This window comes from Sphaerodactylus townsendi, linkage group LG06, assembly GCF_021028975.2.
Source record: "Sphaerodactylus townsendi isolate TG3544 linkage group LG06, MPM_Stown_v2.3, whole genome shotgun sequence".
NCBI lineage: Eukaryota > Metazoa > Chordata > Lepidosauria > Squamata > Sphaerodactylidae > Sphaerodactylus > Sphaerodactylus townsendi.
In genome coordinates this window covers 110,991,986-111,012,014 of record NC_059430.1, presented here as the reverse complement: position 1 = coordinate 111,012,014, position 20,029 = coordinate 110,991,986, and the positions used below count along the sequence as shown (strand labels likewise).

The 20,029-nt window shown below is 64.5% G+C and overlaps 1 protein-coding gene across 8 annotated transcripts in view; it reads right to left on the bottom strand.

Annotated features, from left to right (window-relative positions):
• PTPRU (protein tyrosine phosphatase receptor type U) overlaps positions 1-20,029 on the bottom strand; it is a 488,373-nt gene that overhangs the window by 158,304 nt on the left and 310,040 nt on the right. For all 8 annotated transcript variants that reach the window (XM_048499773.1, XM_048499774.1, XM_048499775.1 and 5 more), the window contains exons 9-10: positions 6,302-6,411; positions 1,193-1,394 (exon numbers count right to left, since the gene is read on the bottom strand). In XM_048499773.1, the coding sequence (XP_048355730.1) occupies positions 1,193-1,394; positions 6,302-6,411 (312 nt within the window). The remainder of the gene's footprint in view (positions 1-1,192; positions 1,395-6,301; positions 6,412-20,029) is intronic.

The window sequence follows — 20,029 nt, the reverse complement described above, 5'->3', positions numbered from 1 at the left end:
TTTGCTGCTCTGATCTCCTTTGTTAATACATTTCTGGCCTGATTGTACAGCATTCTATCACCCTTTCTGTAGGCCGCTTCTTTGGACCGACGTAACTGCTTAAGGTTGGCTGTGAACCAAGGTTTGTTGTTACTATATATACATAAGTTCCTGGTTGGTATACAAAGATCTTCACAGAAGCTGACATATGATGTTACAGTATCTGTGAGTTCATCCAAATCTGCAGAATTGTCTTTAAAAATATTCCAGACTGTACAGTCAAGGCAAATACCTGCAGCTTTAACTTTGCCTCTTCAGTCCAAGTTCTCACTGATTTAGTTATTGGTTTTGTGGCTTTAAATCTTTGTTTGTAAGCAGGTACAAGGTGAATCATGCAATGATCAGAATGGCCTACAGCTGCACGTGGTAAAGACCGATAAGCATCTTTCAGTGTTGTATAGCAGTGGTCTAAGATATTCTTGCCTCTGGTGGGACAGTTGACATGCTGAAAGTATTTTGGTAGGTCTTCCCTTAAGTTTGCTTTGTTTAAATCTCCCAAAATAATAACCAGTGAATCAGGGTATTTGGAAAGAAAGAAAGAAAGAAAGAAAGAAAGAAAGAAAGAAAGAAAGAAAGAAAGAAAGAAAGAAAGAAAGAAAGAAAGAAAGAAAGAAAGAAAGAAAGAAAGAAAGAAAGAAAGAAAGAAAGAAAGAAAGAAAGAAAGAAAGAAAGAAAGAAAGAAAGAAAGAGAGGGAGGGAGGGAGGGAGGGAGGGAGGGAGGGAGAACACAAAGAGAGATGAATGCAAAAGAAAGAAGTATATGCAAAAGAAAGAATGCAAAAGAAAGAAGTATATCAAAGTGGAACTGGAGTGGGAAAGGCGGAAATGGTTAATGAAATTCTCCTTCATCAGCAGCTGGCAAAGAGCCTTGCAACCAAGTGCCACGATCACATATGGGTGTATCTGTCAGCAGAAAACCAGCTCATCACACTCATCAATTTGTTTTCCTGGAAGGAAAAAGAATGACTTCTGCATACTTGCCAGATGTCTCTACATCCAAGACATGGCACTAATTCCCTGGCCCATAAACTTGGAGCAGGAGACACAAGCTCAAAGTGTCACAGTCAAGCCCTGATTTCTGGCAAAGCTGAGATTTCCTACCGAAGGGAGAGCCTTGCCCTTCATCTCACCCTTCCCCACTCCACACCCCTACCTGAGATGTTGGTGGTGATCTCCGTCAGCGCAGTCTGCCCAAAGCCCTTGCCAGTACGTGCCCGCACCGAAAAAAGGTAAGTGGTTCCCGGGTGCAGGTTGGAGAAGACATGGTAGGTTTCATTTCGCAGCTTGGAGACAGTGCGCCGAGGACCAGGGACGTTGACTGCAGGGTCAAAGGACTCAATGCTCTGGTAGCTGATCTAGGATAATGGGATATACGTTAAGATTATGTCAGAATGAATACTGAAATTATCTTAATACTGAATGACACCATTAGTCCATAAACATCACTGTCACCTACTCAGACTGGCAGTCGCTCTTCAAGATCAGGTATAGGTCTTTCGCATCACCAATGACTGGATACTTTTAAAACAAGAGATGCTGTAGATTGAACTTGGATGTTTTGCATGCAAAACAGATGCCTACCACCAAGTCGTTCCTCAATACAGAAGCCACTGCTGCTAGAATACAGAAGCCACTCCAGTGAATTTTAGATAAAACAGGAACGTTTGCATGCTCCTACGTTTCTAGATAGTTCTGCAACATCCAAAGCTTAAGCATGCCCAACAGACAGCTGTCTACCGTGCTTAAAAAACCTCCAGTGCTGTACAAGGTATAATTCTATGAGATCTCCAGTGGTGTAGAATTCTCCAACACCCAATGGTCCCATTATGGAAATGCTCTCCCCGTTTAGGAAATGTTTACTGAAGTTCAGTGCTACCCTTCTGTTATTTAACTACATTAGATCCGGTTTTGCCATCTGGTGTATGTAAATAGTCCTTTAGGTATTTGTCTGCTATGGCCAAGGTTGCGCTCTCTTTTCTTTACTCCAGGCTACACAAGCTCAACCATCAACACAAAGTCAGCATGGTGCAGTGGTTAAGAGCAGTGGACTGTAAACTGGTGAACCGTGTTTATTTCTCCATCCCTTCACATGAAGACTGCGGGATGACCTTGAGCCAGTCACAGTTCTCTAAGAACTCTCCCAGTCCCACCTACCTCACAATGTGCCTATTGTGGGGAGGGGAAGGTAATTGTAAGCTGTACTAAGACTACTTCAGCAGTGGCGTAGTGGCTAAGCAGTGGCTAAGTGGCTAAGAGCAGCAGTGGCGTAGTGGCTAAGAGCAGTGGCTAAGAGCAGGTGCACTCTGATCTGGAGGAACCAGGTTTGATTCCCAGCTCTGCCGCCTGAGCTGTGGAGGCTTATCTGGGGAATTCAGATTAGCCTGTGCACTCCCACACACGCCAGCTGGGTGACCTTGGGCGAGTCACAGCTTTTCGGAGCTCTCTCAGCCCCACCTACCTCACAGGGTGTTTGTTGTGAGGGGGGAAGGGCAAGGAGATTGTAAGTCCCTTTGAGTCTCCTACAGGAGAGAAAGGGGGGATATAAATCCAAACTCTTCTTCTTCTACTTCAAGTAGAGAAAAGTGAGATATAAAAGCCAACTCCTCTTCTCTTGGTTTCCTAACTGCTGTCCTGCATTGCACCAATTTATGATGGTAGAAAATGGGGCTTCAAGTTTTAAGTTCATGCCACTCAATCAAGCATAAGCCTATTCAATTCGAATTTCCTTCCTGAAGAATTAGTCGTGGACTTTTTTGCATTTAAGTACCTTTATTTACTTATCTATTTACTTGCTTCATTTATACCCCTTTTGAATGGGGACCCAAAGTAGTTTGCATCCATCTCCTCTCCTCTAATTTATCTGCTTGGCTGTAAACCAGCAGACTGCCAGAGAAACAAATACAAAAGGTGAGAAAGAGCCTTAAGCAAGGTACATAAATGTGGAAGCCTAAGGAAGAAAGTCAAGGTGTGACTCTTACTGTGCAGTCCTAAACAGAGTCACACCCTTTTAAGTCAACGGTTTTAGAAGGCTGCAACTCTGTTTAGGATTGCACTGTTAGAATTTCTGTGAACTACTGGAGGATACGGCCTAGACACAAGTTTACCTCAGGAAGAAGCAGGCCGGAGGCTCTTAGAATGTGGATGAAAAGCAACTCGAAATCTGCGGGCTAAAGAACGGGCTCGGATGAAAAGCAACTCGAAATCTGCAGGCTAAACAACGGGCTCGGAGGGGGAATATCAAGTCATCCTTAATCTCCAGGATTGCAAAACTGCGTCTCTAGAATTACAATGGCGCCTGCCTCGTTCTCCAAAAGCCCCTGTTCAGCGGCGAGCATGGCGAGAACAGAAACACAGATAGAAATCAGCTTTTCTCTTTTGCTCCTTTCTGTGCTCTAATAATTTTTGTTGATGCCAGAGAGGGCAGAGGAGCAAGCTGAAAAGCGGAACGAGATAAGGGTGTCTTGCCTGGCTGCATTCAGGAGTCAACATGGCAGACACCGAACACAGAGGCAAGCTTATTCAGGGAGCTCTTCCCGGGGACAACAGACCCTTTTACTTTGAACTGAGGAGAATGTGGTCAGCCCAGGAAATCTGTCCCTTCGGGGCCTTGCTGAGAAGACAATGAATACCATCTGTGGATGGCCTCTGCTAGATCTACCAAGCAGGCTGTTGCCTTGTAGCCTGCCTTGACATTATAGCTTAAGGAATTTCTATCTTTCAGCATTCAAGATGTGTTCAGTAGAAATGAGCACCAATTTTTTTTTCAGATCAGGTTTAAGAGACCCGATTAAAAAAAAATTAAAAAGTAAAATTCCCATATTGATATGAGGTCTTTTTTAGCTTTTTTCCTGAGTATCCCAAAAAAATGTTGATCTATTGCAGTGGTGGCGAACCTATGGCACGGGTGCCAGAGGTGGCACTTAGAGCCCTCTCTGTGGGCATGCACAAACAGAGTGCCCCCCACACACATCTAGACTGGCCTGGGCCGCTGGGCTCGATTATTAGCATTAAAACTAAGAACTAGTTTTGGGGAAGCAGTGTAGTTAACCCTGTTAAGTGCTGTTAAACCCCACTGGTTTTCATGTGAAGAACTAAAGTGCGATCCTTTACCTGGGAGTAAGCTTGGTTGCTGGCAATAGGGCTTGCTTCTGAGTAAACCCTCCTAGGGTTGTGATTCACCCGTTGGAAGAGTTGCACGGTTGCTTCAAAGCAAAGCCACCGACTACCACCAAGCTTACTCCTGAGTAACGCACGCCTCAGAGTCAATTGTTTTTTCTAAACTGAAACCTCAGTATTCTGGTTAAATTGCCGTGTTAGCACTTTGCAATAAATAAGTGGGTTTTGGGTTGCAATTTGGGCACTCGGTCTTGAAAAGGTTCGGCATCACTGATCTATTGGATCCTATGGAAAATCTTTGTGGGGGCTGTAGTGGAGGCAGTTTTTTGAGGCAGAGACACTACATCTGCAGCATATCTGCAAGTGGCTCTCCTTACAAAAACTCCCAAGTTTGAAGATTGGGCCAGTGGTTCCAATTTTCTGGGCCTCCAAATTGTCTTCCATTGTTTCCAGTGGAGGACAGGTGGGGCACCCTCTTTGGGGGCCCATAAAATTGGACCCCCTGACCCAAGCTTCACCAAACTAGGGGGTTCTTGTATGGAGTGTCACTTGCAGCTACACTGCAAATCCGGTGGCTCTACCTCAAACCACCCCTTCCCAAGAGCCCTGCAAAGAGAAAGGGCATGAAAAATGGGGGGGGGGGACAGCTTTCCCCAGCTTTGTGTTTTCAGCTCTATTAAATTAGTCCCAGCTTTTGTCCAAAAAAAAAGGCAGAAAAAAGCTGAAACAGGATTAGGGGGTTGTATGGCCATGTTCCACCAGCATTTTCTCTTAACGTTTTGCCTGCATCTGGGTCAGGCATCTTCAGAAGATCTTGAAGATGCTACTGGAACATGGCCATACAACCTGGAAAACCCACAACACCCTAGTGAATCCAACTGTGAAAGCCTTCGACAATACATTGAAACAGGATTTTTTGGCTTTTTCCAATTCAACATATCCAAATGCACACCCCTAGTGTTTGGCCTTTCAAACATATTCCCAACTGATTCCCCAGCTCACACCAACACATATAATAGCCACTATTGGCTCCATTTATGAAAACATGGTAGGTTTGCCATTTGCCTGGTGGCAGCAAGCAAATTCCCGCTTTCAGTCTCATGGAGCTGCTTTATGCTGAGCCAGAGCACCCGTCTATCAGAGTATTATCTACTCTGACTGGCAGCAGCTGTTCAGGATCCCAGGTAAGGGTCCTTTTCCAACACCTCCTTTGTGGCCATCTCAACTGCAGGGGCCAAGGATTGAATCCAGGATCTTCTACATATAAAGGAGATGCCCTGTGGTTGAGCCGTGGCCCTCCCTAGAGCAGAATACTTGTACAGTGAACAAAATGTACAAACCAGGTCAGTCACAGAAGAACTAAGTGGTGAAAATGGAAGCACAGGAGTGAGAACTGAAAGCCAGTGTGGTATACTGGTCACCGTGGCGTTCAAGGAGCTGGGAGACTCAGGTTCAAATCCCCACTCTGCCATTGAAACTCACTGGGTAATCTTGGTTCAGTCACTGACTTTCAGCCTAGCCTCACAACAACTTTGTGAGGATGAGCAAGGGAGAACCCAATCACTCCACCATGAGGTCCTTCACGGATGAAAAATATCCTTTAAATATCCTTAAAATATCCTTAAAATGAAATAACTAACAAAGCACTCGTTTTGGTTCCTGAGCCACAGTTGGGAGATTTGCTTTGTGCAGTTTCTGCTCAAGGCAATTATTGTTACATCAGCAACTGAGGCATGCTGGTGGGGAGGCCTTGCCCATCTTCAAACTTCAACAGAATCACCATGCTGCCAAAATTCCGCAAAATATTCTCAGTGCTGACTAGATGAGGTGCTTCTTTTCATTCTGAGCTCAGATCAGAACTGACAGCTAACACAAGAAGAGGCATTACACTGAATCAGAGTACAGGCCTTGTCCAAATCAGTATTGTCTCCTGCGACTGGCAGCGGCTCTCTGGGATCTCAGACAGAAGAAGTATTTCACCTGCCCTCCTACCTGTGCTTTTAACCGAGGATGCCAGGGATTGAACCCAAGACCTTCTGCATGAGAAACAGACATTTTATTACTGAGCTATGGGCCACCCCCTATGAAGCATCAGTCGTAAATTGGTGCACGGCAGCTCTGAAGAAAGATGACGTTGCAGACATACCTCGTACTGTGTGATGAGGCCGTTAGGTTCCACTGGCTCCTCCCACTTCAGAAAGATCATGTCCTCCAAGGGAGTGAACGTTAGAGACTCCGAAGCAATGCCTCCGGGGACTTGAATAGAAAGCGGGCAGAAAATAGGAAAAGAACAAGAAGACATTCTAGTTACTTGACTTATTTCATTGAGGTCAACAGGGAACATCAACAGGGAACATTCATTAACCAACAGGGAACATCATGACTAGCCTGCAGAAGAGGGTGGGATGCAAACTGAACAAATAAATAAATATTCATTTATTAGAATACTTATAGCCTGTTTGACCAGATTTATATTTGCCCCAGGACAGCTAACAACCACATTCTAAATCAATCAACAATTACATGTAGAAAGAGGTAGCTGTCCAAGTCAAGACCACTGACCACATGAAGCCACAATGAATGGAGTCAGAATGTTGTGCTGTCAATATTGTCCACTCTAATCTAGAGCAGCTTGGTATGGTCTCAGGCTGAGGTCCTTCACGTGACCTACTTCCCAGTCCTCTGAATTGGGGATGCTGAGGACTGAATCTGAGACTTCTGAATCTGAGACTTCTGTAAAACGGTGACTAAGAGCAGGTGGATTCTAATCTGGAGAACCGGGTTTGATTCCCCAGTCCTCCACCTCAGTGGCAGAGGCTTATCTGGTGAACCAGATGTGTTTCCACACTCCTACATTCCTGCTGGGTGACCTTGGGCAAGCCACAATTCTCTCATAACTCTCTCAGCTGCACCTACCTCACAAGGTGTCTGCTGTGGGGAGAGGAAAGGAGCTTGTAAGCCACTTGAGTCTCCTTACAGGACAGAAAGGTGGGTGTAAATCCGAACTCCTTCCTTTCAACCAAGCCATAGTCCTACCAGATAGCCCATCTAGTATAATATTATTTAGGATGACTGGAAGCTGTTCTCTTGAGTCTCAGAGAGAGAGAAAAGCCTTTCCAAACCAGAGATTCTAAATGGAGATGCCAAGGACTGAACATGGGACCCTCTGCATGTCATAAATATGCTATAGTCACTTAACCACAACTCCTCTCCAAGAATGGGAATATGAGGCTTCTTTCCATTGAGCCAGAATGTCAGTCCTTTATGTGTTCTCTGACCAGCCGCAGCGTTCCAAGGCCTCTCCCAAAATCTGCTCTGCAAAATCACCACCAGTGAGGTGTTATGGTTAAGAGATGTGGATTTTAACCTGGAGAACTGGGTTTGTTTCCCCCACTCCACGTGAAGCCTGCTGGGTGATCCTGGGGCAGTCACAGTTCTCTCCAAACTCTCCCAGCCCCACCAACCTTCTTCTTCTTCTTCTTGGTGTTCTAGACCCACAACCACTTCACTGTCTTCCTATAAATCCTTTTCCTTTTCTCTACATATTTATTCTAATTGGAGAAGTCAAGGACCGACCTTTGCAGAAGGTCGCCAGTTCAGTCCCCAGCATCTCCAGTTAGGACTAGGTAGGAAGGATAAGTGGAAAAAGACTAAGACACTGGACAGGCACTCGGAGTAGACAATACTATGATGGCCCAATGATAAAGAATCTTCACGTGTATGCATTCAAGCTGACACCTTCCATGGTATTGTCATGCAGGAATTTACGAAAAAACACATCTCTCTTAAAGCATCCCCTGACTTTGGCAGCCTAACCGCTAAGAAGCTGATGACAAACAGCAGTTTTGGAAAAACCCTCAACAATAAAATAAACTATAACAGAGACATAATTAAAAACAAACTTCCAAGCAGCAACAAGAAAAAGGTGGCTAGCATCAGTGTCAGAATATCAGCAGCAGCCTTTGCAAGGGGCCATGAAAATCACAACAGGAAGGGCAGTAAAACAAAAACAGTTATCCCTGAGATGTCAGAAACAATAGGGAGCCTCCTGACAAAGCAGTAACTGATCGATCGATCGATCGATTTGATTGACCATTTGTAACCCACCTTTCCCCCTAATGGGAAGTGGCTTGTACCCTTCTCCTCTCCTCTGTTTTATTCTCACAACAATCCTGCAAAGTGGGCTAGGCAGAAAGAACGTGACTAGCTCAAGGTCCTGTAGAAGGCTTTCATGGCCAGAATCAACTAGCTGTTGTGGGTTTTCCAAGTTGTGTGGCCGTGGTCTGGTAGTTTGTGCGCCTAAAGTTTTGCCCGCATGTATGGCTGGCATCTTCAGAAGCATGCCACAGCAAAATGAGTTTCTCTCCATGGCACAGTGGGGAGTGATTGTGTGGTGGGGTGTATGTTTTGTCCAACTCAAAGGAGGGGGGGGTGAGGCATATTTGGAAGGGCAAAAGATCTTCCCCATCACACAATCACTCCACTCTGTGCCATGGGGAGCAACTCATCTTACCGTGACGTGCCTCTGAAGATGCTAGTCATGAATGTGGGCAAAACATTAGGAGCACAAACTGTCAGACCCTGGCCACACAGTCTGGAAAACCACACAGCAAGCTCAAAGCCACCCAGTGAATTTCCATGACACAGCAAGAATTTCAAAGCTGGGTCTCCCAGATCCCGGTCTGATGCTCCCCCACTAGACAGAGCTGGCTCAGAGCTCCCCAGTGCAACACTCTAATCTCGATACAACACGGGGTCAGATCCAGCAATCTAGGCATGCAAGGACTGTGGTTTTGCCCTTTCCCTCCTTTTCCCCGCATCCTTTTCCAATCCAGAGAACGCTGATTTCCAGGACTGCAGATCCGATGTGGACTAACGCCCATGTGAGTCAAGAGGCCCTGCTGGGAAGGGGAAGGGGCTGAGATCACCCTCTCCTTCCCGTCTACCAATGCAGCTTCACTGCCAAAAGAGGCTTTCATCCTGGTCCAGACTCCAGCCCTCAACCTGCACAACAGTTAATAAATTCTGGCTGTGTGATGCCGGAGATCCACTTTTCTACAGTCAGAAAGAACTGTTGGGGAAAGAGGAATAAGTGAAAGCTCTGCCGGATGCAACCTATTTGCGGCACATTCTCAAGGGTAGGACAATTCATAGACAATAGCCTCCTTTGCTGGATACGTTGATTATTTAGATTTTTATAATCTACTTTTGTATGCAATGGTGGCCCAAAAGCAACTTGTTCCTGCTTCTATTTTATGCTCCTTACAACAACACTATGAAGTAGGCTGAGAGGGCATGATTGGCTTAAGATCACATGGTTGAACGTCATGGCCTGGGTAGGGATTTGAAGCCGGCTCTCCCAGATCCTCATGTGAATTGCTACACCAGTAGACTTGAATTTAGCAGTACCTCAGCACTGTGACTGCTCCACCACACTGTCCCTCTCAAATAGAATGACATCTTGTCCATCATGGATAACAAGGTTGCCCTCTATAAAGCCCTTCCTCTAGGGCTGTTGTTATTTCAGCATTGGTACCAAACAGCCAGAAGCCAACCAACAGAAGCCAAACAACTTTCCATTACTCAAGTAAACACAGCAAGGGAAGATTCCAAAGGCGCTTTTTATCCACCCGCCCAACCCTCTGCATATGTTTTGCTTTGGGAAACTAGTTCTGGGCCAAGCAACAAAAGCCTGCACTTCAATGGAGAAAGAACAAGTTGGGAGCCGAGATTTTTCACAGCCCAGGGGAGGGCAATTACCTTGCCCGCATTTGCATAATCCAAAACTCTCTGAGCCGATTACGGCCTGCCTGAACCTTCAATCCTCCACAAATTAGCACTCGGGCAGACGCTCAGCTGCTGTATCTGCTGGCGATTCTTCCTCATGTATATTTTATAGGGACCACTTAATTGTGTTCTGCTGAGCCAAGGCAGGCAGCCTGCTAAGCAAAACAGGAAAGATGAGGGGAAAGGAAAGGGTTGATTTGGGATCAAGGAGCAAAGACAGGGCAGCAGCTGAAGGACACGGCCACAGGTAGGAAGCCAGGCCTTGCTTTGCCAAACAGGACAGCCAATGTGTGGCATATCTCAATCACCCCTTTCAATCACTGTCGCAATTGCTTATTTCAAATTGTCTCCCCTCCATACAAAATATCTCATAAAACATACTGAAAACAACAGCTCAACAATAAAAGCAAAGGCTGAAAATTGTACAAAAGGGTCTGAAGCAGGAAGAGAGAATCAATGGGAATTACCCCACAAATTTTGTTAACAGAAAATTCAGTCTGGATCCAACCCAGAATGAAAAAAATGAGTGCCAGGAAACAGATTGGCAAGCACCACTTTGGGCATGACTGCTCAAGATGACACCACAAGGTTTCATTAAGTCTCCAATAACAGGTAACACATAAAGGAAACATTTGAGCAAAGTTATATGGGGGTTTATGTGGGGATCAGTGTCCCAATGGCCCTGATCTGGATAGCCTCAGGCTAGCCTAATTTTGTCAGATCTCAGAAGCTAAGTAGGGGTGACACTGGTAAGAATTTGGATGGGAGTCTTCCAAGGAATATCAGCATCATGACATAGAATAAGACGATGAAGAAGAGTTGGATTTATATCCCCCTTTTCTTGCCTGTAAGGAGACTCAAAGGGGCTTACAAACTCCTTTCCCTTCCCCCCATCACAACAAATAACCTGTGAGGTAGGTGGGGCTGAGAGAGCTCCGAAGAACTGTGACTAGCCCAAGGTCACCCAGCTGGCAATGGCCAACCACCTCTGAATATCTCTTGCTTTGAAACCCTATGGAATTGCCAGAAGTCAGGTGTGACTTGACAGCAAAAAAAAATGTGTTGATGATTCCCAGCTCTCTCATCTTTCTTCTAGTCTGGATATAATAGTGGATGTTCTTAACTGGTGCTTGGAATCAGCAATGAACAAGAAGAGGGTTCATATATCAAAGCTTAATCCAAACCAGATGGAGATGTTTATGGTAAGTCCAGACCAGATGGAGGTGTTCATGGTGAGTCCTACACTCCAAGGTTAATCATTTGAGAGAGCATATTCTGTTTCTGGCTACACTAAAGAACCAGACCAACCTATTGCATTAGAAGCAACAGAGATACGTGCTGGTATCGACTGGCCATTGACTGCAGGGATATCTTTAGCTGATGCGGAGAACTTCTGCTGTCCTCTAGCCTACCACAGGCTTGTTGGCCATCACTGACAATTCCCCTCTTGCACTTCGATCATCTCTTCTCAGTGACAGCCATCACCACCTCCATCACCTCTCTGAAAGGATGGTTCAGGCACCAGGATGGTGAACACTGCCTCTGTCCTCATCCAGCCTGGGCTGAGCAACAATGAGGCCTCCTTGGAGGATGAAGGCCCTTGAGTAGCTAGCCCACAGCTGACATCAGACGACCAGCAAGGGAGATCAGGTGCACACACTCCCACATGTCCAGCCAACAGTCAGTTCAGAGGCACCTCCAAATCCAGACTCTGAGGCAACCATGGCAGACCAGCCCCCCAGCCCCAGCAATCCAGGATCGCCAGCCCTTTTGGACTCTTGCCAGAGAAGGCTGAAGTTGGAGCTACAGGGACAGAGGCACAGTGCACATGGAGATAAGTCTTTGCAGGACTGTTCCTGAGAGGCAGGTTGTATGCATGATTTACTGGTGTGTGGCTGTAAAGTCTCCTGAGGAGTTGGCAAGTGTGGATGCAACAAACTTTGTAATTGCTGACCCCCTCGGATTGATTTCTGGAACTTTGACCTTGGACCAACAACTGGCTTCTGCAAGTCCTCCAGCTTTCTGGCCTTAGATTGGCTGACTTCATTCTTGGACTGTTGTTACAACAGAGATGCTGTAACCAGATAGCAACCTGAACAGGCAGCCAGAACAGCCTCCTTCTTGCCTCTGTGGAAGAGGAGGCCACTGGTCTAATGTCCGGACTAGGATCTTGGAAAGAGACGGTGGCACCCCTAAGGAAAGTGTTCCATGCGTGAGCTCCTCCTCTTCACAATTAACATTCCCACTAAGCCAGGGGTAGGGAACCTGCGGCTCTCCAGATGTTCAGGAACTACAATTCCCATCAGCCCCCAGCACCCCCACCCCCCCCCCCCCCCACCCCACCCCCCCCCCCCCCCCCCCCCCCCCCCCCCCCCCCCCCCCCCACCCCCCCCCCCCCCCTTTTTTTTTCCCCCCCCCCCCCCCCCCCCCCCCACCCCCCCCCCCCCCCCCCCCCCCCCCCCCCCACCCCCCCCGTCGCGCCCTCTCCCCGCCCCCCACCCCCCCCCCCCCCCACCCCCCCCCCCCCCCACCCCCCCCCCCCCCCACCCCCCCCCCCCCCCACCCCCCCCCCCCCCCACCCCCCCCCCCCCCCACCCCCCCCCCCCCCCACCCCCCCCCCCCCCCACCCCCCCCCCCCCCCACCCCCCCCCCCCCCCACCCCCCCCCCCCCCCACCCCCCCCCCCCCCCACCCCCCCCCCCCCCCACCCCCCCCCCCCCCCACCCCCCCCCCCCCCCACCCCCCCCCCCCCCCACCCCCCCCCCCCCCCACCCCCCCCCCCCCCCACCCCCCCCCCCCCCCACCCCCCCCCCCCCCCACCCCCCCCCCCCCCCACCCCCCCCCCCCCCCACCCCCCCCCCCCCCCACCCCCCCCCCCCCCCACCCCCCCCCCCCCCCACCCCCCCCCCCCCCCACCCCCCCCCCCCCCCACCCCCCCCCCCCCCCACCCCCCCCCCCCCCCACCCCCCCCCCCCCCCACCCCCCCCCCCCCCCACCCCCCCCCCCCCCCACCCCCCCCCCCCCCCACCCCCCCCCCCCCCCACCCCCCCCCCCCCCCACCCCCCCCCCCCCCCACCCCCCCCCCCCCCCACCCCCCCCCCCCCCCACCCCCCCCCCCCCCCACCCCCCCCCCCCCCCACCCCCCCCCCCCCCCACCCCCCCCCCCCCCCACCCCCCCCCCCCCCCACCCCCCCCCCCCCCCACCCCCCCCCCCCCCCACCCCCCCCCCCCCCCACCCCCCCCCCCCCCCACCCCCCCCCCCCCCCACCCCCCCCCCCCCCCACCCCCCCCCCCCCCCACCCCCCCCCCCCCCCACCCCCCCCCCCCCCCACCCCCCCCCCCCCCCACCCCCCCCCCCCCCCACCCCCCCCCCCCCCCACCCCCCCCCCCCCCCACCCCCCCCCCCCCCCACCCCCCCCCCCCCCCACCCCCCCCCCCCCCCACCCCCCCCCCCCCCCACCCCCCCCCCCCCCCACCCCCCCCCCCCCCCACCCCCCCCCCCCCCCACCCCCCCCCCCCCCCACCCCCCCCCCCCCCCACCCCCCCCCCCCCCCACCCCCCCCCCCCCCCACCCCCCCCCCCCCCCACCCCCCCCCCCCCCCACCCCCCCCCCCCCCCACCCCCCCCCCCCCCCACCCCCCCCCCCCCCCACCCCCCCCCCCCCCCACCCCCCCCCCCCCCCACCCCCCCCCCCCCCCACCCCCCCCCCCCCCCACCCCCCCCCCCCCCCACCCCCCCCCCCCCCCACCCCCCCCCCCCCCCACCCCCCCCCCCCCCCACCCCCCCCCCCCCCCACCCCCCCCCCCCCCCACCCCCCCCCCCCCCCACCCCCCCCCCCCCCCACCCCCCCCCCCCCCCACCCCCCCCCCCCCCCACCCCCCCCCCCCCCCACCCCCCCCCCCCCCCACCCCCCCCCCCCCCCACCCCCCCCCCCCCCCACCCCCCCCCCCCCCCACCCCCCCCCCCCCCCACCCCCCCCCCCCCCCACCCCCCCCCCCCCCCACCCCCCCCCCCCCCCACCCCCCCCCCCCCCCACCCCCCCCCCCCCCCACCCCCCCCCCCCCCCACCCCCCCCCCCCCCCACCCCCCCCCCCCCCCACCCCCCCCCCCCCCCACCCCCCCCCCCCCCCACCCCCCCCCCCCCCCACCCCCCCCCCCCCCCACCCCCCCCCCCCCCCACCCCCCCCCCCCCCCACCCCCCCCCCCCCCCACCCCCCCCCCCCCCCACCCCCCCCCCCCCCCACCCCCCCCCCCCCCCACCCCCCCCCCCCCCCACCCCCCCCCCCCCCCACCCCCCCCCCCCCCCACCCCCCCCCCCCCCCACCCCCCCCCCCCCCCACCCCCCCCCCCCCCCACCCCCCCCCCCCCCCACCCCCCCCCCCCCCCACCCCCCCCCCCCCCCACCCCCCCCCCCCCCCACCCCCCCCCCCCCCCACCCCCCCCCCCCCCCACCCCCCCCCCCCCCCACCCCCCCCCCCCCCCACCCCCCCCCCCCCCCACCCCCCCCCCCCCCCACCCCCCCCCCCCCCCACCCCCCCCCCCCCCCACCCCCCCCCCCCCCCACCCCCCCCCCCCCCCACCCCCCCCCCCCCCCACCCCCCCCCCCCCCCACCCCCCCCCCCCCCCACCCCCCCCCCCCCCCACCCCCCCCCCCCCCCACCCCCCCCCCCCCCCACCCCCCCCCCCCCCCACCCCCCCCCCCCCCCACCCCCCCCCCCCCCCACCCCCCCCCCCCCCCACCCCCCCCCCCCCCCACCCCCCCCCCCCCCCACCCCCCCCCCCCCCCACCCCCCCCCCCCCCCACCCCCCCCCCCCCCCACCCCCCCCCCCCCCCACCCCCCCCCCCCCCCACCCCCCCCCCCCCCCACCCCCCCCCCCCCCCACCCCCCCCCCCCCCCACCCCCCCCCCCCCCCACCCCCCCCCCCCCCCACCCCCCCCCCCCCCCACCCCCCCCCCCCCCCACCCCCCCCCCCCCCCACCCCCCCCCCCCCCCACCCCCCCCCCCCCCCACCCCCCCCCCCCCCCACCCCCCCCCCCCCCCACCCCCCCCCCCCCCCACCCCCCCCCCCCCCCACCCCCCCCCCCCCCCACCCCCCCCCCCCCCCACCCCCCCCCCCCCCCACCCCCCCCCCCCCCCACCCCCCCCCCCCCCCACCCCCCCCCCCCCCCACCCCCCCCCCCCCCCACCCCCCCCCCCCCCCACCCCCCCCCCCCCCCACCCCCCCCCCCCCCCACCCCCCCCCCCCCCCACCCCCCCCCCCCCCCACCCCCCCCCCCCCCCACCCCCCCCCCCCCCCACCCCCCCCCCCCCCCACCCCCCCCCCCCCCCACCCCCCCCCCCCCCCACCCCCCCCCCCCCCCACCCCCCCCCCCCCCCACCCCCCCCCCCCCCCACCCCCCCCCCCCCCCACCCCCCCCCCCCCCCACCCCCCCCCCCCCCCACCCCCCCCCCCCCCCACCCCCCCCCCCCCCCACCCCCCCCCCCCCCCACCCCCCCCCCCCCCCACCCCCCCCCCCCCCCACCCCCCCCCCCCCCCACCCCCCCCCCCCCCCACCCCCCCCCCCCCCCACCCCCCCCCCCCCCCACCCCCCCCCCCCCCCACCCCCCCCCCCCCCCACCCCCCCCCCCCCCCACCCCCCCCCCCCCCCACCCCCCCCCCCCCCCACCCCCCCCCCCCCCCACCCCCCCCCCCCCCCACCCCCCCCCCCCCCCACCCCCCCCCCCCCCCACCCCCCCCCCCCCCCACCCCCCCCCCCCCCCACCCCCCCCCCCCCCCACCCCCCCCCCCCCCCACCCCCCCCCCCCCCCACCCCCCCCCCCCCCCACCCCCCCCCCCCCCCACCCCCCCCCCCCCCCACCCCCCCCCCCCCCCACCCCCCCCCCCCCCCACCCCCCCCCCCCCCCACCCCCCCCCCCCCCCACCCCCCCCCCCCCCCACCCCCCCCCCCCCCCACCCCCCCCCCCCCCCACCCCCCCCCCCCCCCACCCCCCCCCCCCCCCACCCCCCCCCCCCCCCACCCCCCCCCCCCCCCACCCCCCCCCCCCCCCACCCCCCCCCCCCCCCACCCCCCCCCCCCCCCACCCCCCCCCCCCCCCACCCCCCCCCCCCCCCACCCCCCCCCCCCCCCACCCCCCCCCCCCCCCACCCCCCCCCCCCCCCACCCCCCCCCCCCCCCACCCCCCCCCCCCCCCACCCCCCCCCCCCCCCACCCCCCCCCCCCCCCACCCCCCCCCCCCCCCACCCCCCCCCCCCCCCACCCCCCCCCCCCCCCACCCCCCCCCCCCCCCACCCCCCCCCCCCCCCACCCCCCCCCCCCCCCACCCCCCCCCCCCCCCACCCCCCCCCCCCCCCACCCCCCCCCCCCCCCACCCCCCCCCCCCCCCACCCCCCCCCCCCCCCACCCCCCCCCCCCCCCACCCCCCCCCCCCCCCACCCCCCCCCCCCCCCACCCCCCCCCCCCCCCACCCCCCCCCCCCCCCACCCCCCCCCCCCCCCACCCCCCCCCCCCCCCACCCCCCCCCCCCCCCACCCCCCCCCCCCCCCACCCCCCCCCCCCCCCACCCCCCCCCCCCCCCACCCCCCCCCCCCCCCACCCCCCCCCCCCCCCACCCCCCCCCCCCCCCACCCCCCCCCCCCCCCACCCCCCCCCCCCCCCACCCCCCCCCCCCCCCACCCCCCCCCCCCCCCACCCCCCCCCCCCCCCACCCCCCCCCCCCCCCACCCCCCCCCCCCCCCACCCCCCCCCCCCCCCACCCCCCCCCCCCCCCACCCCCCCCCCCCCCCACCCCCCCCCCCCCCCACCCCCCCCCCCCCCCACCCCCCCCCCCCCCCACCCCCCCCCCCCCCCACCCCCCCCCCCCCCCACCCCCCCCCCCCCCCACCCCCCCCCCCCCCCACCCCCCCCCCCCCCCACCCCCCCCCCCCCCCACCCCCCCCCCCCCCCACCCCCCCCCCCCCCCACCCCCCCCCCCCCCCACCCCCCCCCCCCCCCACCCCCCCCCCCCCCCACCCCCCCCCCCCCCCACCCCCCCCCCCCCCCACCCCCCCCCCCCCCCACCCCCCCCCCCCCCCACCCCCCCCCCCCCCCACCCCCCCCCCCCCCCACCCCCCCCCCCCCCCACCCCCCCCCCCCCCCACCCCCCCCCCCCCCCACCCCCCCCCCCCCCCACCCCCCCCCCCCCCCACCCCCCCCCCCCCCCACCCCCCCCCCCCCCCACCCCCCCCCCCCCCCACCCCCCCCCCCCCCCACCCCCCCCCCCCCCCACCCCCCCCCCCCCCCACCCCCCCCCCCCCCCACCCCCCCCCCCCCCCACCCCCCCCCCCCCCCACCCCCCCCCCCCCCCACCCCCCCCCCCCCCCACCCCCCCCCCCCCCCACCCCCCCCCCCCCCCACCCCCCCCCCCCCCCACCCCCCCCCCCCCCCACCCCCCCCCCCCCCCACCCCCCCCCCCCCCCACCCCCCCCCCCCCCCACCCCCCCCCCCCCCCACCCCCCCCCCCCCCCACCCCCCCCCCCCCCCACCCCCCCCCCCCCCCACCCCCCCCCCCCCCCACCCCCCCCCCCCCCCACCCCCCCCCCCCCCCACCCCCCCCCCCCCCCACCCCCCCCCCCCCCCACCCCCCCCCCCCCCCACCCCCCCCCCCCCCCACCCCCCCCCCCCCCCACCCCCCCCCCCCCCCACCCCCCCCCCCCCCCACCCCCCCCCCCCCCCACCCCCCCCCCCCCCCACCCCCCCCCCCCCCCACCCCCCCCCCCCCCCACCCCCCCCCCCCCCCACCCCCCCCCCCCCCCACCCCCCCCCCCCCCCACCCCCCCCCCCCCCCACCCCCCCCCCCCCCCACCCCCCCCCCCCCCCACCCCCCCCCCCCCCCACCCCCCCCCCCCCCCACCCCCCCCCCCCCCCACCCCCCCCCCCCCCCACCCCCCCCCCCCCCCACCCCCCCCCCCCCCCACCCCCCCCCCCCCCCACCCCCCCCCCCCCCCACCCCCCCCCCCCCCCACCCCCCCCCCCCCCCACCCCCCCCCCCCCCCACCCCCCCCCCCCCCCACCCCCCCCCCCCCCCACCCCCCCCCCCCCCCACCCCCCCCCCCCCCCACCCCCCCCCCCCCCCACCCCCCCCCCCCCCCACCCCCCCCCCCCCCCACCCCCCCCCCCCCCCACCCCCCCCCCCCCCCACCCCCCCCCCCCCCCACCCCCCCCCCCCCCCACCCCCCCCCCCCCCCACCCCCCCCCCCCCCCACCCCCCCCCCCCCCCACCCCCCCCCCCCCCCACCCCCCCCCCCCCCCACCCCCCCCCCCCCCCACCCCCCCCCCCCCCCACCCCCCCCCCCCCCCACCCCCCCCCCCCCCCACCCCCCCCCCCCCCCACCCCCCCCCCCCCCCACCCCCCCCCCCCCCCACCCCCCCCCCCCCCCACCCCCCCCCCCCCCCACCCCCCCCCCCCCCCACCCCCCCCCCCCCCCACCCCCCCCCCCCCCCACCCCCCCCCCCCCCCACCCCCCCCCCCCCCCACCCCCCCCCCCCCCCACCCCCCCCCCCCCCCACCCCCCCCCCCCCCCACCCCCCCCCCCCCCCACCCCCCCCCCCCCCCACCCCCCCCCCCCCCCACCCCCCCCCCCCCCCACCCCCCCCCCCCCCCACCCCCCCCCCCCCCCACCCCCCCCCCCCCCCACCCCCCCCCCCCCCCACCCCCCCCCCCCCCCACCCCCCCCCCCCCCCACCCCCCCCCCCCCCCACCCCCCCCCCCCCCCACCCCCCCCCCCCCCCACCCCCCCCCCCCCCCACCCCCCCCCCCCCCCACCCCCCCCCCCCCCCACCCCCCCCCCCCCCCACCCCCCCCCCCCCCCACCCCCCCCCCCCCCCACCCCCCCCCCCCCCCACCCCCCCCCCCCCCCACCCCCCCCCCCCCCCACCCCCCCCCCCCCCCACCCCCCCCCCCCCCCACCCCCCCCCCCCCCCACCCCCCCCCCCCCCCACCCCCCCCCCCCCCCACCCCCCCCCCCCCCCACCCCCCCCCCCCCCCACCCCCCCCCCCCCCCACCCCCCCCCCCCCCCACCCCCCCCCCCCCCCACCCCCCCCCCCCCCCACCCCCCCCCCCCCCCACCCCCCCCCCCCCCCACCCCCCCCCCCCCCCACCCCCCCCCCCCCCCACCCCCCCCCCCCCCCACCCCCCCCCCCCCCCACCCCCCCCCCCCCCCACCCCCCCCCCCCCCCACCCCCCCCCCCCCCCACCCCCCCCCCCCCCCACCCCCCCCCCCCCCCACCCCCCCCCCCCCCCACCCCCCCCCCCCCCCACCCCCCCCCCCCCCCACCCCCCCCCCCCCCCACCCCCCCCCCCCCCCACCCCCCCCCCCCCCCACCCCCCCCCCCCCCCACCCCCCCCCCCCCCCACCCCCCCCCCCCCCCACCCCCCCCCCCCCCCACCCCCCCCCCCCCCCACCCCCCCCCCCCCCCACCCCCCCCCCCCCCCACCCCCCCCCCCCCCCACCCCCCCCCCCCCCCACCCCCCCCCCCCCCCACCCCCCCCCCCCCCCACCCCCCCCCCCCCCCACCCCCCCCCCCCCCCACCCCCCCCCCCCCCCACCCCCCCCCCCCCCCACCCCCCCCCCCCCCCACCCCCCCCCCCCCCCACCCCCCCCCCCCCCCACCCCCCCCCCCCCCCACCCCCCCCCCCCCCCACCCCCCCCCCCCCCCACCCCCCCCCCCCCCCACCCCCCCCCCCCCCCACCCCCCCCCCCCCCCACCCCCCCCCCCCCCCACCCCCCCCCCCCCCCACCCCCCCCCCCCCCCACCCCCCCCCCCCCCCACCCCCCCCCCCCCCCACCCCCCCCCCCCCCCACCCCCCCCCCCCCCCACCCCCCCCCCCCCCCACCCCCCCCCCCCCCCACCCCCCCCCCCCCCCACCCCCCCCCCCCCCCACCCCCCCCCCCCCCCACCCCCCCCCCCCCCCACCCCCCCCCCCCCCCACCCCCCCCCCCCCCCACCCCCCCCCCCCCCCACCCCCCCCCCCCCCCACCCCCCCCCCCCCCCACCCCCCCCCCCCCCCACCCCCCCCCCCCCCCACCCCCCCCCCCCCCCACCCCC